At 55.1% G+C, this 25,352-nt stretch overlaps 12 protein-coding genes across 12 annotated transcripts; 3 read left to right on the forward strand and 9 right to left on the reverse strand.

Moving 5' to 3' along the window:
* Positions 1-346: 346 nt before the first annotated feature.
* PG997_000422 (uncharacterized protein) lies at positions 347-1,881 on the forward strand (the record flags this gene model as incomplete). The annotated part of the gene is made up of 2 exons (XM_066804737.1): positions 347-1,245; positions 1,377-1,881. 2 exons carry the CDS (start codon positions 347-349, stop codon positions 1,879-1,881), a joined length of 1,404 nt encoding a protein of 467 aa, XP_066674510.1.
* A 542-nt stretch (positions 1,882-2,423) lies between these two features.
* Positions 2,424-3,296, reverse strand: PG997_000423 (steroid alpha reductase family protein; the record flags this gene model as incomplete). The annotated part of the gene is made up of 2 exons (XM_066804738.1): positions 2,424-3,166; positions 3,260-3,296. 2 exons carry the CDS (start codon positions 3,294-3,296, stop codon positions 2,424-2,426), a joined length of 780 nt encoding a protein of 259 aa, XP_066674511.1.
* Positions 3,297-5,063: 1,767 nt separating this feature from the next.
* On the forward strand, positions 5,064-8,495 carry PG997_000424 (uncharacterized protein; the record flags this gene model as incomplete). Its single annotated transcript, XM_066804739.1, has 3 exons — positions 5,064-5,459; positions 5,503-7,872; positions 7,977-8,495. The coding sequence occupies 3 exons, from the start codon at positions 5,064-5,066 to the stop codon at positions 8,493-8,495; spliced, it is 3,285 nt and encodes a 1,094-aa protein (XP_066674512.1).
* A 316-nt stretch (positions 8,496-8,811) lies between these two features.
* Positions 8,812-9,828, reverse strand: PG997_000425 (uncharacterized protein; the record flags this gene model as incomplete). Its single annotated transcript, XM_066804740.1, has 4 exons — positions 8,812-8,890; positions 8,972-9,280; positions 9,364-9,661; positions 9,780-9,828. 4 exons carry the CDS (start codon positions 9,826-9,828, stop codon positions 8,812-8,814), a joined length of 735 nt encoding a protein of 244 aa, XP_066674513.1.
* Positions 9,829-10,429: 601 nt separating this feature from the next.
* PG997_000426 (uncharacterized protein) lies at positions 10,430-10,957 on the reverse strand (the record flags this gene model as incomplete). Its single annotated transcript, XM_066804741.1, has 1 exon — positions 10,430-10,957. One exon carries the CDS (start codon positions 10,955-10,957, stop codon positions 10,430-10,432), a length of 528 nt encoding a protein of 175 aa, XP_066674514.1.
* Positions 10,958-11,726: 769 nt separating this feature from the next.
* Positions 11,727-12,179, reverse strand: PG997_000427 (uncharacterized protein; the record flags this gene model as incomplete). The annotated part of the gene is made up of 1 exon (XM_066804742.1): positions 11,727-12,179. One exon carries the CDS (start codon positions 12,177-12,179, stop codon positions 11,727-11,729), a length of 453 nt encoding a protein of 150 aa, XP_066674515.1.
* Positions 12,180-12,925: 746 nt separating this feature from the next.
* On the forward strand, positions 12,926-14,611 carry PG997_000428 (TRAF-type zinc finger; the record flags this gene model as incomplete). Its single annotated transcript, XM_066804743.1, has 2 exons — positions 12,926-12,931; positions 13,445-14,611. The coding sequence occupies 2 exons, from the start codon at positions 12,926-12,928 to the stop codon at positions 14,609-14,611; spliced, it is 1,173 nt and encodes a 390-aa protein (XP_066674516.1).
* Positions 14,612-15,606: 995 nt separating this feature from the next.
* On the reverse strand, positions 15,607-16,347 carry PG997_000429 (uncharacterized protein; the record flags this gene model as incomplete). The annotated part of the gene is made up of 1 exon (XM_066804744.1): positions 15,607-16,347. The coding sequence occupies one exon, from the start codon at positions 16,345-16,347 to the stop codon at positions 15,607-15,609; it is 741 nt and encodes a 246-aa protein (XP_066674517.1).
* A 302-nt stretch (positions 16,348-16,649) lies between these two features.
* On the reverse strand, positions 16,650-17,381 carry PG997_000430 (uncharacterized protein; the record flags this gene model as incomplete). Its single annotated transcript, XM_066804745.1, has 1 exon — positions 16,650-17,381. One exon carries the CDS (start codon positions 17,379-17,381, stop codon positions 16,650-16,652), a length of 732 nt encoding a protein of 243 aa, XP_066674518.1.
* A 1,505-nt stretch (positions 17,382-18,886) lies between these two features.
* On the reverse strand, positions 18,887-19,636 carry PG997_000431 (extracellular serine-rich protein; the record flags this gene model as incomplete). Its single annotated transcript, XM_066804746.1, has 1 exon — positions 18,887-19,636. The coding sequence occupies one exon, from the start codon at positions 19,634-19,636 to the stop codon at positions 18,887-18,889; it is 750 nt and encodes a 249-aa protein (XP_066674519.1).
* Positions 19,637-22,487: 2,851 nt separating this feature from the next.
* PG997_000432 (Centromere X protein) lies at positions 22,488-23,128 on the reverse strand (the record flags this gene model as incomplete). The annotated part of the gene is made up of 2 exons (XM_066804747.1): positions 22,488-22,535; positions 22,685-23,128. The coding sequence occupies 2 exons, from the start codon at positions 23,126-23,128 to the stop codon at positions 22,488-22,490; spliced, it is 492 nt and encodes a 163-aa protein (XP_066674520.1).
* Positions 23,129-23,865: 737 nt separating this feature from the next.
* PG997_000433 (ADP ATP carrier) lies at positions 23,866-25,326 on the reverse strand (the record flags this gene model as incomplete). Its single annotated transcript, XM_066804748.1, has 4 exons — positions 23,866-24,663; positions 24,787-24,863; positions 24,990-25,011; positions 25,288-25,326. The coding sequence occupies 4 exons, from the start codon at positions 25,324-25,326 to the stop codon at positions 23,866-23,868; spliced, it is 936 nt and encodes a 311-aa protein (XP_066674521.1).
* Between the last annotated feature and the right edge of the window lie 26 nt (positions 25,327-25,352).

A 25,352-nucleotide genomic window follows, 5' to 3' on the forward strand; every position in this document is an offset into this window, starting at 1 on the left:
AATTTTGGATATACGTGGATAATAAGCGAAAGAATAGATCTTGAATACTTCGTATCTGAGAGTCCATGCATGCCACAGAACTGCACGCACAGCTATACGTTGATTCTCATAGGTTGTCCTGAAAACAGCTCACACAGGCTGTCAAATTTGATGTTGACCCCTCCTCAAAACTGGGAAGCAGACCAACCGCCAGCATTTCAGGCGATCAGCACGTCACAATCTCATCTCTGTAAAACAAGTTGAATCTACACGACAAACCCGCCCGACCAGAGTGGATTTTGCTTCATCATCAAGAGCCACTTCTTTAGACTCAACTGGGCTGGAGGAGTCAACCCCCGCGACCGCCATGTCGACCTCCGCAGCAGCAGCTGCTGCTGCAGGCCCGTCATCCACCCCCGCACCGCCGGGCCCGAAATCTGCGGCGGGCGTAACCACGTCGGTCTCGGCCGCGACGGCGTTCGGGTCCAAACCCATCACCATGCCGCCGTCGTCGTCTACTCCCAGTGGCGCGGCGGCCGGGCCCGAGAATAACGCCGCTTCTGCTCCTGCGGCTTCTTCCTCGTATACGCATGCGGCCGCTTCTTCACCGCTCTCGCCCCTCTCGCCTCGCACGTCCGTGGCCCAGGCCAAGGCGACGACGGTGACCGCCTCCGGCACGACGAGCATCCCGTCCCCGTCCTCTACTACGGCCGGCATCCTGCCCAGCCCGGCGCTGTCCTCGCCTTCGTTCCCGTCTTATGCCACTTCTTCCTCGTCGCGGGCGGCGGGGCCCTCCGGCACCGCCGCTGGAATGTCGCAGCAACAGCAGCAGACGCCGAGGTCGCACACTGGTCCACCCCCAGCAACAGCACCGGCCAAGCCACCCGCCCTGGAGTATCTGGAGCTGGAGCACCTCCCAGCACGACCACCACCAACACCAGTTCCAACATGCCCCCTTACACGCCCACCTCCCTCCACCACCACCACCCTCCACATGACCGAAGCCCGCGACGCCCTCGTGGCGACCATGTCGAACCTCTTCGACGCGGAGCTGCAATCGCGTGCCTCTTTGTTACATTCCAACGCCACGCAGCTCTCGCGCCAAGAGTCCGACGTCGCCAAGGCGACCGAGGCGCTGCGCAAGGAGAACGACAAGCTCGCCAAGGTGGCGCGCGACGCGGGAAGGCGCATCAAGGAGACGGGGAATGTGCAGAACTGGGCCGAGGTGCTGGAGCGGGACTTCTTGGTGCTGGAGGAGACGTTAAGGTTGGCGCGGGAGGGGTCGGACGGGGAGAGCGAGGGGGGTATTCAAGTAGTGGGAGTGGGAGTTATTGGAGTGGGAGCGGGAGTGGGAGTGAACACGGGGAAAGGGGAAGCAGGAGGGCGAGTATGGATAGGGGGACGGGAAGAGGGGCTGCGGTGGCGGCGAAAGTGGCGGGGAAGAAAGCGAGTACCACCAAGTCGCTTGACGAGGGCGGGTTGGTTGGGGCGGTAAATGACATGGATATCGATGATGCTGTTGGCGCTGACGCTGGCGTTGGGCCATCAGCAACTGGGAAGACAGTCGAGGAAGTCGTGGTCCAAGATGCTGGCGACAGAGCAGGAGAGGATAACAACAAACCGTTGGCAACTATGGACGTGGATGTCAACGACACTTCGGGTACTCCTCCCGCTACTGTCCCTGGCCCTAGTGGGAAATATGCGGGCGAGGATCATGAAATGGAGGGAAACGACGGCCCCTTTTCCCACGTTGACAATGCCATCGAGGCCAGTATCCGGGGAGGCCATGGCGACCAGCATGCACGACGACCCGAGGGCAGCGGTGGCGCGCTCCGAGACGACGCTCGAGGGCGGCTCGACGTCGAGCGTGCACAGGAAGGCCAAGGAGATAGCCGATTATGACAAGATGGACCTGGACGCGTCCGAGAGGAGTTTTCCATCGACGGGCCGGACGTTGTCTCGGGAGAGCGTCAGTGTCAGTGACGTGGCCAGTGGTGCAGGGCCGCCCCCTCCACCAGCAGCCGCATAGGCGAGGAGCGTATTCTAGAAGGACAGAGCGTTACAGAATCATGGAGTACATGTGATGATTTGTGAGTTTATTTGTATTCATCTATAGAACACCGGGATAGTTTTATCTAGCATTCCTAACACCCCTTTTGAGCATCGATCCCCATATAAACTACCCGATCATGTTGATGTGTACATCGTTAATTGTAAGTATTGGCAGTAAGCGGCAGCCATCATTCTGTTCCATGAAACATGCATTTTACAGAAGGCCGGGAAGCATGACAAATCGCTTCTTCTTGTACTTGTCGCCAAACTCCTTGCGATAGGCCCGCTCCTTTCCCTTGCCCCAGGTGTACATGTACATGGAGCCGAGAGAAATGAAGAGCGCGACGGAGGGCGAGCGGCTGATGAGGATGACTCCGATCCAGGAGAGAATCTCATACATGTAGTTGGGGGCTGGTCACGAGCTCGAAGCCCAGACCGCGGGGGATCTGTCTCTCGGTTCCACCGGGGCTGCGCAGGCTGGACAGGTAGTAGTGGACGCGGAAGTTCATGAACTCGCCAAAGCAGTAGAGAGCCAGGCCGAGGGCGTCAATGGACAGGTTCTCGGCCTTGGCGGCGGGCGAGAAGGGGGCGTAGACCTCGACGGCGGCCAGCAGACCGGCCACGGCCCAGTAGAAGAAGGAGTTGCGGAAGACGTTGAAGGCGGGCATGGTGCTGGCCGAGAATTTGTGGATGAAGGCCGTCTCGAACTCGCGCTTCAGGAAGTGCAGCATGACGCAGGCGAAGGTGATCCGCTGCGAGACCGACAGGGTGCCGTCATTGTAGCTGGGCACCGGGACAAAGTCCTTGACGTACGGGTACAGGGCGGGGTAGATGTAGTTGCGCAGGCCGAAGAAGATGGGGTGGAACAGCAGCGGACCGAAGTATTCAATCAGGAAGACGGTGCGCCATGCCAGCTGAGGGCCGAGATCCTTGACCAGGAGCTCGTCGAGCTTGAGGTCGCTCAGCAGGGCCTTACGGTCCTTGAGGGTCTTGTTGGTGGTCGGGTCGAAGAGGCCAATGCGGTTGTGGTCGCTGACGCCGGCCTTGCTGGCAATGGCGATTTTGGCGTCCTCGACATTGGCGGTGCTGGGCAGGTCGAGAGAGGCGGGGAGTCTCTTGATGGCCTGTTTGCGTGCTGTAGTGTCGAGGGCATGTCAGTACCAATTCGCCTATGCGCAATGTCATGTCATGCATGCATGTCACGTCGACCACAGGGCTGGGAGCTTACACCTGTTAGTCAGCTTGACAGTGAGGTCGGCTGCCATGTTGAAGCTTTCGGGGTCCTGGATGGGAACCTTATCGTCTTCTTGAGATGAGGGAAGGATGGGAGAGGATCAAAAAGACAGGACAAGGATTGAAAGTGTAAAGCTCTGAACCCGCAGCCAGTCTGGCCTTAGCTATTAGTCCCCTGCTCTGATTGCACAAGCCGAGGGGGAGATCCGCCAACAATTGAGAAAGTCAAGAAGTGGAGTGGGAAAATGGCGTTATGTAATCAATCCAATCAATCTGGCTTCAATGTTCCGCAGCTACACCCCAGATTCTTCTCCGTATCTCAGTTGACGGGTGAAAATGATGAAATCAGTTTCAAGCTTGTAAAAGAGGTGCTAAAAAATGTCCGATTTCTGGGGTATTACAGCACAACACCAAAAATCTTTTCCAAACTACATCAGGCTCTTGTAGAGTGATCGTACATGCTTGAGGAACCCAGGGCCCGCTACAGAAGGAGAAATACCAAAATACAGCTTGGGCTTAAGCTTGGACGCGCCTTCCCGCATCCTTTGCAGGGATCTTGTAAGTGACTAGACCCCGGCCGTTGCATCGTGACCATGTATTCAACTAAGCCATCTCGTACGTCAATATCCATTCAACTAAATGAAATATATACCTAATGCAGACTGGCCGTCTTGTACAGCCTCCCGTATACCACCAGTATTATCTCTGTTTGTATTCGCCTTACCGACATTCCAGAGAGAAATGATATATAGAATGTGTAAAACCTGACACGTCCCTTCTTGCTTTCTTTTGCTCCCCACCCAGTGATCTCACTACGGCAAGCACGACTGATGTTGCTAGTCTAGCGCCGGTACTGACCAAAGTCACGTCGTCACCTTCCAACATTAGGTAGGTTCAAGATTGGCACACTTGTCTGGATTTAGACTTGGGACACCGTCTAGGTATATCCCCATCGTGATGATACTCAATACATGCCCTTACTTCGTGTTCTATTTCCCTATTTCCTCTTTCGCCCCCTCCCCCTTCCCCAGCTGTCAGCTGACTCAGCTGACCAGAATATCATCGAAACCTGTACACCAAACCCAGATCATGCCCATCATAAGGATCCTTTTTCAGGTGTGTGTCTCAGCCCAGGCCTCCAGACCCCTCTCCTGGATGACTACTTCGCATATGTGATTGGGTCTACAGCGCCAATGGGCGGGTGGGGATGCGAGCCGACTTGCTTTTAGGACATGGGGCGGGCCATAGCTATCTCACCTACCTCCCGCAATTAGTCCACCAGGCTGTGATAAGCCCTTTTGCCATGTCTCGTAGCGGGATCGTCCTCTCGTAGGCCTAGGGCTTCGCTGCTAGAGCCAAAGGAAGTACACCGAAAGACAGGCCACGCCACCAGCATGATCTGTATCGTAGGGTTGACTGAGGAACACACCGCAGTGATCACTCTCGAGGGGAATGCTGCACCTTTGGGGCTGAGTAAGGATCAGCTGGGCCCGCCATCAAGGTGTGACTCGTATGGAGGCCAGACCCTTCGCCGTGTGTGACGCCGCCCGGCCAACAAGAGTCTGTCTTGATCGCAAACGAAACCGATCGGGTCGATCACTCACTCCATACCTGGAATATATTGCACCCCCATGCCAAGTTTCCAGGCAAACATTGTAGCAACTTTCACTATCTAGAACACAGTAGCACCATTCACACCCTTTCTCTGTCATCCTGCGAAGCCAACTGTTGTGTTATCTGGTGAAACTTCTTGCTTTCCCTTCCTTCGCGGGTGTCACTATCTCCTGGTCGCCATTACAATGGCCAGTCACGATCATGGCGTTCTCGATTCCCTTCGGAAATTCGGGCATCTCGTGCAATCGGCGGCTCGTCCTCTGCCGACCCAGACAGGCGATGGCACGTATATCGAGGAGGAGCACCAGAGTAGCATTTTCGAAGACCTGGCATCACTTGGGATAACTGACGTCAAGACGCTACTCGAGCTCCTGGAGCAGGGCTTCTCTGGCAACAAGTTGATCGATGACCGCACCATGTTCACAGAGCACCTCATCACCCTGGCCTCGAAACTCCCACCTGACTCCGCCAACAGAGCGAAGCTCTCCAATGCTTTCACCCTGGAGATATGGAACAGCCTCGACCACCCCGCCCGCGTGCGTGCTGGGCGATCGTTACAATTACCGCCAGGCGGACGGCTCGTAAGTGGGGAGAGCCGAACCTGTCTTGGTCGCAGTTCCAAAGCTGACCCCTCGACCTAGGTATAACAATATCCATATCCCGGACCTGGGGAAGGCAGGGATGCCATACGCCAGGTCTGTCCAGCCTAAACTCATTCGTCCGGCCTCTCGGCCAGATCCTGGCTTGCTGTTTGACACCATCATGAGCCGCGAGAATGGCGGCTTCAAGTCCCACCCGAGCAATATATCCAGCATGCTGTTCTACCTTGCGACCTTGATTATCCATGACTGCTTCAGCACTAGTAGGGAAGATCCCACCATCTCGACGACATCCTCTTACTTGGACTTGTCACCGCTGTACGGCCGCAACCAGGAGGAACAGAATGAAATGCGGACCTTCAAGAATGGCCTCATCAAGCCCGACTCCTTTGCGGAGAAGCGGATCCTGGGTTTCCCTCCAGGTGTCAGCTGCCTTGTCATTATGTTCAACAGATTCCACAACTACGTGGCCACGAACTTGGCTATGATCAACGAGAACGGTCGCTTCAATGTCCCGGCCGATTCGCTTCAAGATGACAAGAAGAAGGCGGCGTGCTTGAAGCGCGATAACGACCTGTTCCAGACCGCTCGTCTCGTTACATGTGGTCTCTACTTCAACATTGTCCTGAGGGACTATGTGCGCACCATCTTGAACCTGAACAGGACCGACTCCAACTGGTGGATTGACCCACGTGCGGATGTTGGCGACAGGGGCAAGTCGATGGCCACGGGCAACCAATGTAGCTTCGAGTTCAATCTCATCTACGTCTGGCATTCGGCCATCTCCCAACGAGATGAGAAGTGGACCCAGGATCTGTATGAAAAGCTTCTGGGTAAAGACTACGACAAGGCCACAGAAATGGAGATACTAGCCGCGCTCGCACAGTGGGAAACGGCTATACCCGACGACCCCCAGCTACGAACGTTCGAGAACCTGCAGAGGGGGTCAAACGGCACGTTCAACGATGATGACCTCGTCAAGATCCTCACGGACAGCGTCGAGGACCTGGCTGGTGCGTTTGGCGCCAACAACATCCCGCCCGTCTTGCGAGCGGTCGAGACCCTCATCATAAACCGATCCCGGAAATGGCAAGCCGCGTCTCTCAACGAGTTCCGAGCCTTCTTCGGCCTCAAGCCGCACGAGACGTTCGAAGAGGTGAACTCGGACCCCGTAGTGGCCAACCATCTGAAGACGTTCTACGAACACCCGGACTATGTCGAGCTGTACCCGGGCGTCATCATCGAGGAAAGCAAGCCCACGATGCTCCCGGGCTCCGGGCTGGCGCCGGGCTACACCATCAGCCGCACTATCCTCTCCGACGCCATCTCGCTGGTCCGGGGCGACCGCCACTACACGCTCAACTACCACGCGGGCAACCTCACCAACTGGGGCATCAAGGAGGTCGAGGCCGACCCGTCCTTCGAGGAGGGCATCGTCTTCTACAAGCTCTTCCTCCGCGCCTTCCCGCGGCACTTTGCCTACAACAGTGTCTACGCCCACTACCCCATGACGATCCCGTCGGAGAACGCCAAGATCCTCAAGTCGCTCGGCCGTCTGGATAACTACTCATTCGTCCGTCCGCAACGGCAGCCCCCCATCGTCGTCGTCAAGTCGTTCCAGGGCGTCGACCACGCGCTCGACAACCACGCGCTGCGCGTCGAGCCGTGGAAGCCCGGCTTCGCCGTCCTAGGCGGTCAGGACGGCGTCAAGGCCTGCCTCGCAGGCGACGGGGACTTCTTCGCGAACCAGCGGAATAACCTGGGCCACTGCATGTACCCCAAGAACTGGGAAGCCGACGTCAAGCGGTTCTACCAAAAGACCGTCAAGGAACTGCTCGCACGCTGGTCCTCGCCCGTCGGCGGCGGATCCAAAGGGCAAAGTGCGACCCGGCAGGTCGACATCGTGCGCGACGTCGGCACGTTGGCCAACGTGCACTTCGCGGCGCAGTTCTGGTCGCTGCCGCTCAAGACCGAGGAGCGGCCGCACGGCATCTTCAGCGAGCACGAGCTGCGCGACATCCTGACGCTCATGTTCACGGTCGTCTTCTTCGCGGCCGCGGACCCGGCGAAGCAGATGGCGCTCTACGCGGCCGCGAAGCCCATCAGCGAGGCGATGGGCCAGATCATGGAGGCTGAGGTCGCGGCCGCCGGCAAGAGTAAGTTGCTTGGTGACCTGATTACCAAGGTCACGGGCCAGGAGAGCGAGATGAAGGATTATGGCGTCCACATCCTACGGAAGCTGCTCGAGAAGAGCGGCGGTAATGCGCGCGAGGCTGTTTACGCGCACGTTTTGACGGCGGCGGCGCCTATGGTTACACTTAATAGTACCATTTTTGCGCAAGCGCTGGATTATTACCTTGGCGAGGGCATTGAACATCTGCCGAAGATTCAGGAGGTAAGCACCCAGCAAAACATTACTTTTCTTCACCCCCATTTCCGTAACAGACCCTGAGCATCGTGAACGATGAGGGCTAACGTACAACTTCCTTCCATTTCTAGCTCGCCCGACAAGACACCCCCGAATCCGACGACCTCCTAATCCGCTACGCCCTCGAAGGCGTGCGCCTGAACGGCTCGAACGCGGTCCTGCGCCACGTGCACTCGGACACGACGATCCAAGAGGGCCTCAGCGGCGTCGGCGTGCGCCAGCCGCCGCCGACGCGCCTCCAAGCCGGGTCGACGGTCGTGGTCAGCTTCAACGAGCTGGCCCTGGACCCGTCACGGTACCCGGACCCGCACCGGGTGCGCCTCGACCGCGACGTCGAGAACGGGTACCGGTTCTACGGGCACGGCGCCCATTCCTGTCTGGGCGAGCTCCATGAGCCGCGCGTCTCGCAGGGCGTCATGCTGCGGGCCGCGGGCAGGTTGAAGAATCTGCGGCGCGCGCCGGGGCCGCAGGGGACGCTGAAGGCGGTGGTGCTCCCAGGGGAGAGTGGGTTGGGGAAGGTTTATATGGATGAGTTGCAGAGTATGTATTCGCCGTACCCGACGACGATGAAGGTGCTATACGATGAGTAGTTCTCTTGAGTGGCAGGATCTTGGTGGTCGGTGGAAATATATATATATAAATATACATATATATATGCATAGATAGATGAGCAGTGAAAATTTTATTATGTTCGTAATCTTTGGATTACCTTGTTAGCGTCGTCAGAGTTTATGTAGACTAGGTGCCTTCCCCCCTTTTTACCATTCATATCACGTGTCATACTGCACCTCGTTTTCATTCGAATTTGCATTGCCGTAAAGTGACCAATTATGCGTATTCCGTAAGATGGTTCAACTAGTAACCATATCTTACGTGGCTATCGAGTCCCGTCTGGAGACCTATTCCTTAGAACTTCTCCACGTAGGGTCTCAAGTCCAACTCCTGGGTGAACGCTGAGCGAGGCTGGGTATGAAGGTGCCAGTAGCTCTCGGCGATCTATAGTTGATTCAAGTCAGCACCGTGGAATGCCATTTTATCAGCGGACTAATCACCAGAGAGAACTCACCGCATCCGGATCCAGCTTCCCGTCCTCCGCGCCGCCGTTGACATTGTACCCTTGGTCCGGGGGATGTCGATGACGCCGTCGACGACGGCGTGCGCGACGTGGACGCCGCGGGGCCCGAACTCGCGCGCCAGCGACTGCCCGAGGGCCCGCCGCGCCGCCATGCCGGCCGCGAAGCCGGCGCAGTGGGCGGCGCCGCGCAGCGAGGCCGTGGCGCCCGTGAGGATGAGCGTGGGCGGGTGCGGCGGGCGGGCGGCGGCGGTCTCGAGCAGGAGCGGGATGGTTTGTTGGGCGAAGAGGAAGGTGCCTCGACTGTTTGTTTGTCATGCGTGATGAGTCAATTGATTGGTTCATTGGTTGACTCTCTCTCTTCCCTCTGAAAGAGGGAAACTCACACGTTTCCTCCAAGACTCCCATCGAGATCCTCCACCGTGGCCTCGAGGAAGGGCGCCCGCTTGAAGTTGGCGCCGACGTTGTAGACGGCGGCGGCGAGCTGGTGGCCGGGGAGCAGCTCGTCGCGGATGCGGGCGAAAGCGGCCTTGAGCGAGCCCTCGTCCGCGGCGTCGGCGCTGACGCCCACGGCCTGGCCGCCCGCGGCGTTGATGGCGTCCACGGCGTCCTGGTACGAGGCCGGGGACCGGGCCATGAGGACGACCGGGTAGGACTTGGCGAAGCGGCGGGCCGCGGCGCTGCCTGTTGCGGTTCCCGGGTGTGTTAGCTCCGGGTTATGGGGGTTCGTCTGTGCTACGTATGGGGGTTACGGCGGGGTTGCGGGGGAAGGGAGAGTGTGGGGGGAGAGGGGGATGCTTACCTGTGCCAGTGCCGGCACCGATGACGAGGGCGTAGAATTTGGAAGCCATTTTGATTTCCGTGTCAAGTTGACTTCAGCTCAATGTATGAAGTAGGTCTTGTCGAATTGGGGGGTTATTTGAAATTTCGATGGTGTATCTACCAATATCTGTTTCCCAAACGGAGTCTTTGTCTCTTTATATCGATCGGGATTTGGAATGGAGGGGCAGAGGGAGAGAGTTCTTACAAAGCAGTCATGACGTGCGTCGGGGTGTTAATTGCGATTAGTGATGCATATGGCATTTGGAGTTTGTTCCAGCATACTTGGAAATATCGAAAGTGCTTACAAAGCACTGCCCCTTTCCGCCATGGAACGGACACAAACGAGATATCAGACAACTTGGACATGAGCAGAGACTCGGCATCAGAACATGGAATCATCTCGTTCTGTCTGAGAACATAGTCTTCATTGGTACTTATGCTAAAGTGTACAAGCAACTCCCCAAACCCCGATGAAGTGTGTAATCCCTGGCAAACAACCCCAAATTCACCACGCCGTCGGTTCCTCCTCAGTCTCCATCCGCCCCTGAGGGAGTTTGCGCCTCAAAGCTCTCGATCCGTACGGGGGATGGCGCCGACCGTTGAAGAGGACGCCTCGGTCGCTGGCCTCCCTTAAAAGACGCCCAGGTCACCACCTACACTCATCGACACCCCGGTCCACCACTCCACCCAATATCCGCCCCAGAACCACACATGGAGATCGCACATCAACACCGTCATGTCGATATCGTACTGAAGAACCAGCGTGCGGAAGATGAACATGGTCGCCGCGACTAGACTGCCGACGCGGGCAGGCTTGTGTCGCTGGAATCGCGCGTGGTATTGTTCGATCAGGATATCGTGGCCAGCCATCAGCCCGATCTCGACAAGGAAGCAGGTCACCTCCGCCACAAACAGGGCTATCGTGGCTTTCCAACTTGCGGCGGCTGCGAGGTTGCGAATCGCTACCAGAAGAGCGGCCAGGGCTACAGAGCAAACCAGGATCATCTGGCTCACTTCAGGCTGTGGAGTCCGCCACTGGTCGCCCCAGTACCCAGCAAGCATGCTTCGTTGCCCATTCGGAGCCGGGGTAGGGGTGGGAGCAGATTGAGCCTGTTGGTCGGGCTTTTTGCTCTTGTCGGACATGTAGGAAAGGGCCATCTTGAGATTGTCAGGCGTGGATGAATGTGACTGGATATTGAAGGATATCTGATAGGTTTGTGGGATAAATAGTTCAATAAGTGAAAAGGAAACCCATCCCTATTTATAAGGATATTTGTTAGCCCATCTCGGTTGTCTCCCAGCCTTTATCGGTATCAACTTGCGTGAATATCTAGGTACTTGCGTGAATATCTACTTGCGGGAATATCAACTTGCTCGGCCCCATGACTAAATTAGCAATTAAGAAGGTTCATGGGAAAGGAGGAAAGTTCTGTGTGGTTGCCAGAGATACCACAATCATTTCCAGACATCCTCTGGCTTCGGAAAACTCGTATACACTCAGATGATGCATATATGATGAGTACTTTCTTCTTCATTTGTTGATAATATGATATCATCGCGTATTATTCCACCAGCTTGTGTCTTCATCAGTAAGTATGTATTGACATGACTGCCCTCATGAGTAGCTCGCCAACTCCCAAGATAATAGGTACGGCCGGTAGCAATGCCAACAATGGTAACCCGTCCAGTTGCTGCTCTCGAGCCCGTTCTGCCGTTGAACCCATTTCAACCCGATATCCATCACCCAATTGAGTCCTCTATTGCCATTCCTCCCTGTGAGTGTTTTGTCTCGAAGATTGCGGTCACTTCCTCAAGGCTTCGGTGCGGCATCGTACGCGTTACAGGCGCCAAACCCGCGAAGCAAGCAGATTGAGATCCCGGTCCACCACTCGACCCAGTACGCAATCCAGAACCACATCTCGAGTTTTTATACGAGCAGTGAGAAATCGGGCTCGCACTGGAAGACCAGCGTGCGAATAGTCAACATCGTGCAGACAAACACCACGCCGGAGTCGACGGGCGTATGATTCGTGTAGAAATAGGGAGGGTATCGCCTGCGAAGTTCCTGACGGGTCGCAAGTAGTGCACTCTCGACGCCAACGCAGAGCAGTTTCAGCAATACGCCTGCCACGAAGTGTACGGATTGGTAGCCACATGTTAGGTGATAGATGACCACATCCATCAAAGACATGTCACCGGTCGTTGTGTAATGATTGACCAGAGCCAGTAAAGCTGCCACAACCGCGGACAGGACAATGCAGGACTGGCTTTGAGGAATGCTCGGAGTATACCAGCCATTGCCCCAGTGCTCGAACACCATGCGTTGTAGAGATTGGGCTGCGGGGGCAGGCTCGGCTTGTCGGTCGTCTGTCTTGGACATGTTGGCTGGCATGAGTCTGGCAGGGGGAGGTTCCAAGTATTCTTGATAGTTTCAAAGAAAGGGTGGTTGTCAACGTATGGGTAACAGAATAGGTGAAGAGGAAAAGTTATTCGATTTCTCTGGAAGCTGGCGACCTGACTTTAGATCGGGCAAGTAACCCAGGTTTTGACAGGCCCTCCTCATGCTGATGGCTCCTTCCTCGGCCTGGAACAGGATTACTCATAGAAATGGGTTGCTCGGAAAGCAAGGCTCTGCCGAGCTTTGGAAAGAGCCACCGTCATTCTCAGATCAAGCACAGGTGTCTGTTGGGGAAATTCCCTGCATTAGGAAACTGCGACAGACAGTCTCGACTGTCTGTCCTAGCAGCGCACACATTTCCCAAATTCATTTGGTTGATATCAATAATCTGGGGCAAAGAGCACAACTCGAATATGCCCACCTATTGATGGAAATATTCTTCAGCCCCTAGGCGAGAAGGCGTTACTTCAGTGAAAATTACTTGAACAGAACAGTCGAAAGAACTCGACCAGCTGGATTACGGCCTGGGTATCTAGGTGAGCTACAGTAGCAAATACACAAGAAGGCTCATACAACTACCCTCATATATGATCTTAAGATGTTTACCAGAGCTCAAGATGTCGAAATGCCTTGCTACCGACAGGTAGGGAAAGAGGCAAGGACCAAGGTTTGTGAGGTTAGAGGTGAAGTAGTGGATACAAGTATATACACAGCATATGCATATGGCGATGGCGGTTAGTTGCATGACGTGGGGTACCCGGCTCATCCCGCACGACGCCTCCAGACTCCGGTATTCAGCTGCGCATATTAATTAAGTATTATTATCCCACGCAATTGGTTTGATGCCATGCCCGTACGCCCGAGAGATCAATTGGTTGGCCCAAATAGTGGCGGTCAATCAGCCCAGCTCGCGTGATCGGTTGATTGTTTGATTGATTGGCATCTTGCGACACTGCGCTCGTTTGCAAGCTAATAAAACCAAAGTTAGATTTGATGGGCGAGCCTGAATGAACCAAGATGACGATCCGGCTCACTATCCACCACGCCGCTCTAACCATCTCCTAGCAGCAGCAGCAGCAGCATCACCAAGCATGCCACCCCCAACACCCCCGAAGAGGGCCTGGTGTCCGCCCCGACGACCGCCACCCTTGCCCTCCGACCCATTACCCGGGACCTCGAGATGACGGCCGCCTCGCCCCCCAACCATCGCTGCCATTATTCCCGCCGTCGATTTGCGGGCGCTCGAGTACGAAGGCAATGTCGACGAGAACCTTATCTGCCCCATCTGCCGCGTCGCCCTGGTCGCACCCGTCATCACGAACTGCGACCACGTCTTCTGCCAGAAATGTCTGGTCCAAGCCCACGCGCTCAACCCCGTTTGTCCGGTCGACCGACAGCCGCTACTGAAGCTATCGTCCGAGACTCGGCCCGCGCCCAAAGTAGTCGCGAATCAGCTTGACAACCTGACGGTGCGCTGTCCCAATCGCCCGCGGGGTTGTGATCTCGTGGTCGCCCGCTCCCTCGTCGAGAATCATGTCTCGCGCTACTGCGACAAGACCCTGGTTCCGTGCCCGCACCCCTCCTGCGACAAGACAATCGCCCGGAAAGATGTGGCCAAGGGCTGCCTGCACTACGAAGTCGACTGCGAATTCTGCGGGCAGCCTGTGCAAAAGGCCGGCCTCGAGACGCATCAGGACATGGAGTGCCTGAACCGCAAGACGAATTGCGAGCTCTGCGACTGGGAGTTTGTGCGCAGCAAACAAGAGGAGCACACAAAGGAGTGTCCCGAGGTCGAGGTCACATGCAGGTTTGCCCCGTTCGGCTGCAATCACAAAATGAGCCGGAGGCGCCTGGAACAACACTGCGCAGGATGCGAGTACAGGGTTGTCGGCCCGGTAGGCGAGCAATTGGCGGAGCTACGTGCCGAGATGACGGCACTCAAAGAGAAGGACCGGTTGAAGGACCGGCGCATCAAGTTCCTCGAGAATAGGGGCTATTCTGCCCCGGCGGCCACAGAGAACATCTCCAACATGAACCTGCCCGCCCAGGAGACGGCGCCGTACGAGTCCCGCGACCAGTATTTCTTGTCGCTGTTCGAGACCATGGAGTCCAAGGTGGAGAGACTATCCTCGGCGCTCACCGAAGTAGAGGGCCGGCACTCGATGATGCTCTTCAACGAGACGATGCCGATCAAAGACCAGCTCACCGAGATAAGAAGCACCCTGGGCGTCTTGGGCATGCACGTCCGCTGGCTCATGAACTTCCGCCTGCAGGAGCGCGGGCGGGTCCTGGGTGGCGGCGGCGGAGGGACAAACTCGCCTTCGCTACCGGGCACGAGTCAGGAGAGCAGCAGCGATTCGAACTTGCCTCGTCGGCTGAGCGACACCATGCGGGAACATCCTCCCCGATTATGACACAACAACAAAGATCCAATGATGCGGAAGAAACACAGAAATAGAGAAGTTTGAAAATACCCCGGCAATTGCGAATTGGGCCCTTTTCAATGGGCCGTGTACACATCCTCAGGATGACATAGTCCCGTTCCCGACGGGATCAACAATAATACACTTTCAGGGGCATGGCGAAGGTGGGTTTTGCGTTTACAATGGCGTATTTGGTTCTTAGCATTGAAGTAGGCACCTGGTGGTTGGTTCTACGGCTTTATGAATACGAGTTGACGTTTCCATTTGAGCACCTATTGAGTGATGCTGCCACAGAAATTCTCTTTTTCTTGGCCATGCCTTCCTTTCTCTTTCCGCCTCTCATTGCCTAGGAATAGAAGTGTATTTGTGACACGTCTCGCTTGGGCAAAGGTCGCTAAAGGCGGCACTGCGGGAGCAAATATCTCTCTTCCCCATCGTCAACCAAGCCCGGCCCCTCCACAGCGGCCGCGGCAGCAACCGTCCAGCCGCGACCTATCTCCGGGTCCTCTTGGAAGGCCGCTGGGGGGGGTCACTTTCAAATATTCTTGAAAAAAAGAAAAACAGTACAGTTCTGGTATGGCTCTCTCTCTCTCCAGTGCCTTTTTATTGACGTTTGGGCTACATGGGTCTCGATAGTTGGCCGGCATGCTATGGGAGGGATGTTGAGGTGATTTGCTCTTGATCTACCGCGTCAGAGCACCCGAAAATAAACTCATTTCTGATCATACGGTCTCCTTTAGTCAACGTCGAAAGATCAAACTCGACAACTCGGTTAGCCAGTGCTCTTTGCTTACACTAGTACGACGCCGCTGCCGGGTTTGTGCTCAAGCCCGTAATCCCCATCGTGGCCTGCGACTCAAATCAGCTCATAGAAAAGTTATTCTCCAAGATTCAAGTCCAGGATGTACATATAAGATGCTATAGCGGGAGCGCGAGCATGGACTGATCAGGGGTGAGAAGAAGCTCGTTTCCGTTGATGATGGGAGCTACACTAGGAAATAGGTCTCTGGTTCCACTCCCCAGTCCAGAGCTTCGCCGTTCATGATTCCGGGAACGTGTGCTGCCCCGTCGATCTCGTGATAGGGAACCCCATCCGCATTCTTGCGCTGGGATTCCCGGAGGATGAAAGGGAGGTTGCCCCCAAACTTGACGTGGACGGTATCCCCGACGACGACTTTGTTGAAGTCATATCCGAGGTGGCCCTTGTCAGTCAGGAAGACCCGTCTGACACTGTTGTCCTTGATCTTCTTCTGGAGCTCTGCTACGACGTCTCCGTATGTGCGGCCACCCGGATAGGTATGTGTGTGGCTTATCGATGTACTCTGGAGGACGTCGTGGAGAACCATTTCTTCAGCCCCGGGTCCCAGCGACCGATAGTCCGACCGGTAATCTCGAACCTGGGCAATTTGGCCGACCCGGATTCCGACTACGGACAAAACCTCCGCACAGAGCCTTCTCATTTCCAGTTCTGTGCTCCCAGCGGTGCGATATTGTCTATAGTCGGACATTATATCGAAGGATGGGGTCAGGAGCGTCCAGTTGGAGTTGCACCAGTCAGGAACCCAGGTTGGCAGAGGCGGACGGTCATCTGCTGAAGACTCTACCAAGCCTACCCACCCCTCAAGATCACGTGTAGAAGTGGCCATGTGTATGAAGAAGTCGGCGCAGAGCTGCCGACGGTGGATGGTGTAGTCAATGTTTATGTGCGCTGCAATCTCTGGAAACATCCCGAGCAGTCCGAAGATCTTGTCTCGAGGGTCGGACGCTTGACGTTCAGCAAATGCAGCAAGAGTCCACAGGATATCACCGCCCTTGGTTTTTCCTTATCGTCCCGAAATAGACCAATATGCATGATGCGATGGAAAATGAAAATCACCGCCTGTCTTCGGAAGTCGTTCTCCGGTCTGTTCGGATGGCAACAACTTCCCTTATGGTGGTTGCTCCAATTGTACATCGCGTCGAATAGGGTCTCGAATTCTATCCTGAATGAGCCACATGCCAAGATGACATTCTCAGGAAGAGAAACCTCCTAGCTCTCGTTAAAACACTGCGACAGTGTCGACCAGGGTGCTGCGGCTCTTACCTGCAATGTCCATATCCTTGTCCACCATGGCGCACACGCCAGCATCCACATGGACTGGTTGTCGCCGGGCCTCTCGGTATATGGAATGGTGTGTTCATTGCTTGTCAGCCTCTCTAGGTCTTCAAACGCCTCCCTGACGTTTACTTCAGGGATGAGGCTTCGCTCCACCCCGGACCAGTCACCCCGATCTGCTCCGGTATATGGATCCTCGTCGACATTGAGATACTCTCCCAGCCACATGATAGCATCCTTTGAGTGGGAATATACATCATGCATCAGTGAAACCTGGCGGCCCTTTTCTTCCTTATCTGCTTGGTTTATACACAAAGCGTCAGCCCACAGCTGCTTGACACTGTCCGAGTCCCTCAGGCGCCGGAGAGCAGCGAACAAGTTCCTAGTAATCTGAATCGGATGGCCATTCAAGTGAACTTGTCTGGTATCGGTCGGATCCCCCCAGGCATACGACAAAGCAGTGTAAGCCGGGCGATCTTCGAGCCGGGCGCAAAAGGTCGTGCAGACGATGGGGTCCTCCCAGGAACCGGGGGAAAGCTGCAGGATACGGATCTCGTCTCCATACTCGTCCAAAGGCGTGTACAAGGGATTCTCCTCAACTTTCTCTGGCCGGCACAAGTGTGACTGATCCGCGCCAGTCTGGACCGTCTGCACTGAGCACGACATGGCTGTCGACTGCGGTGGCGATGGACTCAACTTCTTGGGGAGATCTGCAGAGGAAGTCTTCCGCCAAGTTTACTCAGTGACAGGAATGCCCCAAGAGGCATCCGGGGACCAAAGCAAGTTGATGCCTTGCATGACCCGAAGCGGGGTCACATTGACTGCAGACTCACTGCAACTGGTCCCGGGAAACTGGAACAACAAGCATCCATGCATGGAAACCGACCCACGCTCAGCTCGACGATAATAATAAATATCCTCGCTCATCATGTCCAAGGTAACATTTCGTCATGCTCCCAACAAGCTGGTTGTCGTCGAACAGACCTGGTAAAATGGTGTACAGTTGGGGTAGTTGCAGCATTGGATGTAATCAGGAGGATAGGTATGGTTGAGCACGGTGTGGCAAGGCTAAAGGAAAGCGCAATGGGTGAAAGTTGGGGCTATTCCGCTTCGCACACACAGCAAGACCCCGGCACATAACACTCGGGTCCCGAAGGGGCAATGGCAAGCCAAGCAGTTAACAAAGCGATCTCATGGCCCAAGAAAAAAATTGGGTATGGCATTAGGAATATTGTAGGTTGGTCGATCTCACATGGTTTGTCAGGCCAAGAACCGTCGACTCGGTCAAGGGAACCCCAGCTGGCACGCCTTCAAGTTCCCGCAGCCCCTAACCGGTATTCAGTTCACCCTTGTTGGTTTGAGAAGCCGATATCTGTCAACCTATGCCAACGATTGGCAGGACATCCTTCCTCAATACCCAAACCACATCACAACATCTACTATGCATACAGCTGGTGGAGTAAATCATGGGCCACCACATCTCATATCGTGTATTAGCCAACAATCAAATATAAGTCAAAAGATCAGAAAGACGCACGAAGCATGAAGAGAACGGTTCTGGTGTGTTGTATGTGAATGTATATTACAAAAACAGGTACAGATCCGACGTTTAGAATCTCTAGGGTATAGGAGTTTAAAAATGATGAAGTAACGACGATGAATGCATGCATGCGTTGTAAGAGACGAAAAGCAGTACACGCAAACATCTTCCCTCCAGCAAATTGCCTCTCTCTCTCGCTTCCTCTTTCATCCTCTCTGAAAAACAAATAACCACCACTCGCCACACTGGGACAAGAGAAAAAAGCTTGGTGTGTAGTCCCAGATGCGCCCCCGAGGAAACCTGTTTCCATGATGTACAAGAAGCTTGCTCCTTTCATTATATATATCTTCAACTCCTCAACCAACAACGCACTATCTGCTATAGCGAAACCCGGCGAGGGCGGCATGACGTTGATAGGCACCGGTCGATGGGATCCTCCAAGGGGGATAGCGTCGACGCGGAGGAGCATTGCCCGGATGGGCGTTGCTTGTTGTAGTTATTAAGTCCTCGCCAGGCGTAACAGCTTGCAGTTGTTGTTGAAGTCGTCGGGTATGTATGCATGCTCTTTTTCTTTTTCTTGTTTTCTGAGTTATATCGCTTGAATCTCTCAAATGTCGAAGTCGACAACCGCTCAAAGCATGAACGACGCAGCAGCCATGGCAAGCAGGCTGAGCGCAGTGGAGATGGTAGCAGTGGAAGCGCCGGCAGTAGTAGGGGTAGAAGACTGCGAGCCGGGGGCGGAGCCAGTGCCAGAGCCGGTACCAGCGCCAGTGCCAGTACCGCTGCCGCTGCCAGAGCCGGAACCAGCGCCAGAGCCGGAGCCGGAGCCGGAGCCGGAACCACCAGTGGAGTTGCCGCCGGCAGAACCACCAGCGGCACCACCAGCAGGAGTAGGAGGGGAGACGTTGGCAGTGGCCTTCTTGGCGAGAGCCTTGTAGTTGGCAAGAGAGCGAGTGGCGTTGGCAGAAGTGTTCTCGTTCAGGACCATGACCATGCCAGCCTGGCAATGCTTGCCCTGGGAGCAGTAGAACCACATGGGCTTCTCATCGGCGACCATGATGGTGTAGGTGGGCAGCATGCCCATGGCCTTGCTGGCGGCGACGGGCTGGAAGCCCGAGAAGATGCCCTTGGCGGCGGCCCCGGACGAGTTGCCGGCGGCGCCGGCCATGGACATGGGCATGCAGGGCGCGTCAAAGGTGGACTGGACGACACTGTGGTTGCCACCGCGGAACTGGAACTGGACCATGTCGCCCTTGGCCGCCTTCAGGTTGTCGGGCATGAAGATGAGCGAGTTATTCGTCGACGCGACCGACACAACGTGGACCTTCTGTGCGGCGGCCAGGCCCATGAGGGCGGAAAGAGCAAAAGTCGTGAACTGCATCTTGACTAATAACTAGGTATATATAACAAAAGGGTGGGGTTTAAGTGGTAGGAGGTAAGAGAGAATGTGTTATCGTGTAATAAGAGCGTCTAGCGCTGTTCGAAGGACTAGCCTTGGGGAGAAGATTACGGTTGGGAGGAAGAAGAAGAGAAGAGAAGAGGACTAGAAACGAAAAACGTCGTAATAGGACCTGGAGTAACTGAGAGTGACTGAAGAGGGAAGGGGAAAAGAGAGAAATCTAGACGGGCGCTCAGCATGAATTTAAAAGGTCTGATTGCCATGGACCGTCTCATGGTAAACCAGACCCTGGCCGGGGCCCTGGATCTGAAGGGCACCTGGGGCTGCAGGGGTGCGACGACTATTCACACCATAGATCCAGTGAAACACGTTTGGACCACAGGCTTGGCCTCTGCCGGTTCAAGACAGGACCGGCTCTAGTCGTACCCTCCGAGATGGGGTTGTGACATGCGGATACTGATAGCCCATGTGCTCTAAGCATAAGCTGTCTCCTCCCGCTTTCTTCGACGGTGCCAAGTCAGCAGCCGCTCGTTGCCGGCGCTCGCTGCTGAGGCCTGACAGCTGCATAGCCTCCCGGATGTCAATATAGCGGCTATCGCTAGATGGCGCCCTGCGCCCCAGGATACGCGCATATCAAATATTAGATCGAATAAGATTACAGAGCAGCCTGTTGTCCTGCGCCTTGCTGTTGCCGTGGAAGCCCGAATCCGGCAGCGGGCTGACGTACTGCACGTCCATCTCGAGTAATTGCCACCGTCTCATCCGACTTCGATTATACTGCCTGTATGAGGGCGACGTAATGAGATCGCGAGGGCAGTAGTCAGGCATGCAGTAGCATCAGTTGCAGAGGTAGCAGCATTCGCGTCTTCAAACCGAGCACTGAGCGCTGCTGTCCAGAAGCAGAAGCAGAAACAGAAGCCCAGTCAGTCGGGCGTCGTCAGTCAAATCAGGTACACACGATTTTGGTCGAGGGAGGCAAGCAGCAAGTTTGAAGTGATACGTAAAACTGGGCCGCGTGGCCGTTTCCATTGCGACCCCGACTGACATATCGAGTCGCATCGTACGCAGACAATGTTTCCACGAATGTGGAGAGGCCGATGGGCAGAAATGAATGACTGGCAGAGTTCAAGGCACAGACGGCAGGACGGCAAAGACGGGGGAGCAGGCATGGCGAGCGAGCATGGGAGGTTTGTCGGACGCAGACGCAGCCGGATTAAGGTTAACTGCACTAAGCGTTGCGACATTGGTAAGCCAGGCTCCAGTGGGCATTTGCAGTGGGCATTTGCAAGCTGGGCTACAGTTACAGTGGGCAGTGGGCGCTCACCTGGTTGCTGGACAGAAGACCTGGACAGGGCAGGCTAGGCGAGGACAGGGCCCGCTCGGATGCTGCTTCAGAAGGGCCCAGGAGTGTTACATGTCCGTAACTCAACCCGTTTCATCCTATCCTTCCGCCCAATCACGGCCGCCAATTCTGCAAAGCCTTGCCAAATTCAGCCATTCAGCCGGCCTGGCAAGAGCCTCAACTTTTTTTCTTCTTCACCCTTCCCGATCAACGCATCAAGGGGCATCGCTACCAGCCAATGTCGCAAGTCCAACATCCGCGGGGTACACCCATCGGCAACAGCAACCGTTTGCAGATTTGCCTATTTGTTTTAGGCCTTCTCGATGCATAGAGCCCACTGCTGGGCCTTTCCGTGAGGGAACCAAAGGAAACCAAGGAGCCAAGACGGCACACCGGTTTGCCGCTGGGGTTTATTTGCTTGGTGTCGAACTCGGACGACGTGTGTCTATTCTTGGCATCCAAGATTACATGGGATGGATCTTGGCTCTTGTCTAGGCCCCCTCTCACTCCTCATATTCTCACCTTTATACGCTTTTGAGTTGAAGAATAAGCTCTAAACAAAACAATTCACAGCCACATTCGGATTGCTTTGACAGCTCTGCTATAAATACTGACCGCTGCCCATGACGTATATGTATGTACATACAAGATCAGTCATCAGTCTGAAGGGCATTGTAGCTGCAGCCAATACTGACCGTTGGGCATCGTAACACGGGGAAGAAAGGTGGAATTTCAAAACCAGAGGCATGGCATGTTGACCGGGGGTATAAATGTGGTAGATACAGCAGCATGAATACGTCCAGGTAATTGGCAGGCTCTATTCGGCTGTTTGTTGCATAAGATGGATAGTTGTCTTCGAAATAGAAATCGTAGGCAACGTCTTTCTTTGTGCTAAACTGTATGCATCCGATCTCGAATTCGAGCTTTCGCCGTGGCTAAAGGCCATTGCTATCAATCTCCGTCCTCGGGCCCCGGCGAACTTGATTCCCCTGCTGGGCTTGGCGTACCTACATACACTCGCACATACGTACAAGAATAATGCAAGTCCGGCGAATTGTGCGAACCACCCGAACAAAACTGTATGCGTTGTAGTTGCTGGATATCCACCTGCGAGATTTGTGGAGGTCTCCCTCCCGAGAACCACGCCGCCGTTGATCATCACTGTCTGCAGACACGTCGAGCTTGATCTACACGCCAAGTTGGTTTCGTAGATCCGATATGTCAAAGCCCGGCAACTTCGCTCGGACTCCGGAATTCACCTGTCGATACCGGATCGATGAGCCATGATCGTTCGTCAAAGCGTTGCGCATCCCTTCAAAGGCTGTCGTGCCCACGTCGCCGCTGGGCACTCATCCCATTCTCTCTCTGCGAATTTGCCTGCTGTCAAATGCTTTGTACAAGATGACTGGACCGACCCAAAGCCAATGTAATCAACACAGATCTGGGCGATGATTTGAGTGGGTGGCTGATAACAGGATGGAGGCACCATTCCTATAGGTCAAGCAACAGCTGGGGCGCGACCTTCTCTAGATCCTCGACCTGGTTGATGAATGTCAGCTTATGCTTAAGTCTGTCTCTTCTGCTTGCTCATCCTCCAGAAAGGCATACATGGAAAGATGTATGTAGCTATCAGAAGAAAGGGAGGGAATGGCAATAGAAGGAGAGCGGGCAGCCACCACAGTACGAACCTCGAGGAACCCAGCATCTTTCTCCAACGCAACCCGCGCAATCGACTCCCGCACAAAGATGTCCATATACTGCGCAACAGCCTTGTTGGCGTCCTTGGAGATGCGCGTGCCCTCCTTCTCGAAGCAGGTATGCAGGATCCGCGTTAGCAGCTCCGGCGGGATTGTCTTGGGCGGATCTTCATCATCGTCGTCCTCTTCTTCGTCGTCGTCCTCGATTTCCATCACGTCGCGTGACGGCTCCTGCTGCGAGTCGGCGAACGGATCCGTGTCGCTCTCATTGTTCTGCGCCGCAGCACGCTGCTGGGCTGGCTTCTTGGCGAGGGGTGCCTTTGCCTTTGCCTTTGCAGCAGGCGCCTTTGCGGATTTGGAGGTGCTGCTGTTGCCCGCAGTGGACCCAGCAGGGCGACCGCGAGGGCGTGGCGCTTTGTATGGGTTGGTCGACATTGCTTCCACTGACAGCGGCGGTCGCAATTGAAACGTCTGTTTTGCCGAAGATCGCCGAGGTGATTGTTTGACAGAGTGCAGTGTTTCCAGATGCTGGAAGAACGCGTCGATATTGGAGGTATGGCCGCGTTTCTTGCTAATCAAGTGCCTGGCACCTGCCAGCATCCAACCCGCATGACAGTTTCCTCAAGCGGGATAATTTGAGCAGGATAACTTCAATCACAGCAGATGCTATCTTACTGACACAGATCGCAAAACATCGTGATTATGTTCAGACAAGTACACATGCAAATGATACTAGGGCAAACGGTGTACGGTGTACGGTTCTAGACATCTCACGAACATTGAGAACGGACCATTGAGAATAGAGTAAATCATGTAGATTCAGAAAAGTCTATACCTTTTTGCAACCAGACAAACACCAGACCACAATACAAGTCAAAACCAGCGGGGAGGGTTGCAGAAACAAATACAGTCAAAGGAATTGCCTAGGTGCTCTAAATTACAGTGGCTGGGAAACGACTTGCACGACATGAACCCCATGTCCTGCCGTCAACCCAGACCGGAAAGACGGCTGTCCAGAACGCCACAGCAATGTGATGCCTGTAAACAACTCTCCGCCGCAACAATCATCATCCATGATCATTTACCGGCTTCTCGTTGACTCGTCCGAGTCGCGTAACCTTGTATTACACCACCACCTCCTTGTTCCTCGTCCCCGAATCTAAGCGATGAGCTTATTTGAAGGCCTTGCCGAAGAGGATGACCTGGAGCTGATCGTAGATGGACAGGACACCAGCACCGGCAACACCACGGAGGATGTTGGCACCGGCACCCTTGAAGAGAGACTTGACACCCTCCTTGGCGACAATCTGGCGGGCAGCATCCATGGTACCGTTGTACTTGACGGCCTCACCGGAGGTCATCATCATGCGGCGACGGATGGTGTCCAGGGGGTAAGAGGCGATACCGGCACCGGTGGTGACGCACCAACCGAGAGCGAAAGAGGCGAGGAAGTTGTTCTGGAGCGAGCCGACGAGGACGACGGGCTTGATGGAGTCGTACATACCGAAGTACAGACCACGGTAGACCACAATTCCCAGAACGGAGGGAGCGAAACCACGGTAGAGACCGGCAATACCGTCGGAGGCCAGGGTCTTGCGGTAGACATCGACAAGACCGTTGAACTGGCGCTCACCACCCTTCTTGGCGTTCTTGGCATCGTTGGCCAGACGCGTACGGGCGTAGTCCAGCGAGTAGACGAACAGCAGGGAAGTGGCACCAGCGGCACCACCGGAGGCCAGGTTACCAGCCATCCACTTGCCGTAGCCATCAACCTCCTTCTTGTAGCCGAACATCTTCTTGAACTTGTCACGGAAGGCGAAGTTCAGGGCCTGGGTGGGGAAGTAACGGATGACGTTGGCAGTGTTACCACGCCAGAGGGACATGACACCCTCATCGGCGATGGTGCGCTTGAAGCACTCGCCGATACCATCGTACTTGCGGTCCAGACGGCCGACCTTCAACATCTCATCCTGAATTGCACCGTATCAGTATCAAGACAATGTCGGAAAATCAACTCAAGTTCATTGCGGGGTTGGGCTTGGGAGCCGGCAAGCCTCGATGAACAGCAGCTGGAGGGCAGCGGGAATGCTTACCTGGTTCTGGATCAGGAGCTTGACACGCTCGATGGGAGCAGCGGCAGTCTTCGAGACGGCGGCGGAGACACCACCCACTATTGGTAGTCAGTATCACATGTAACGGATAAAGCCGACATATCGGGCCGAATCGAGCGAAGACGACGGTTGAATGTTCGTCATAGCATCGAGTTCGAGTGAATGGGTTCACGGGATTGGCTTACTCAGGAAGTCGGCCACGAAAGGCTGGAAGGAAAACCCATGTTAGCAAAAAGTACCTCAATTGAGTTTGTGGTGGGAAAAATTTTGCCGGCAGGAGCAGCAGCACGTAGAGGCGGCGATAAGCAACAAACCAGCCTGAAAAGCTGCGCAAAGCTTGCAAATGTGTCCATTGAGGCCAATTGAAGCAGTGGAAGCAGTCCGCGATGATGACTTTGACACGTTGCCGCCCATTACGGGCTGCCGGGCCTGTTGAGGGCAGGGCGAGGGAATTTCGGGCCAGGTGTAGGAGGTCAGACTTACCGGCATGCCGAGCACGCTTTGCTTCTCAGGAGGAGACATTGTGAATGAAGGTCTTTCTGAAGGAC

The sequence above is a fragment of the Apiospora hydei genome (assembly GCF_038363865.1).
Source record: "Apiospora hydei strain CBS 114990 chromosome Unknown utg000002l_segment0_segment0, whole genome shotgun sequence".
NCBI classification, from domain to species: Eukaryota; Fungi; Ascomycota; class Sordariomycetes; order Amphisphaeriales; family Apiosporaceae; genus Apiospora; species Apiospora hydei.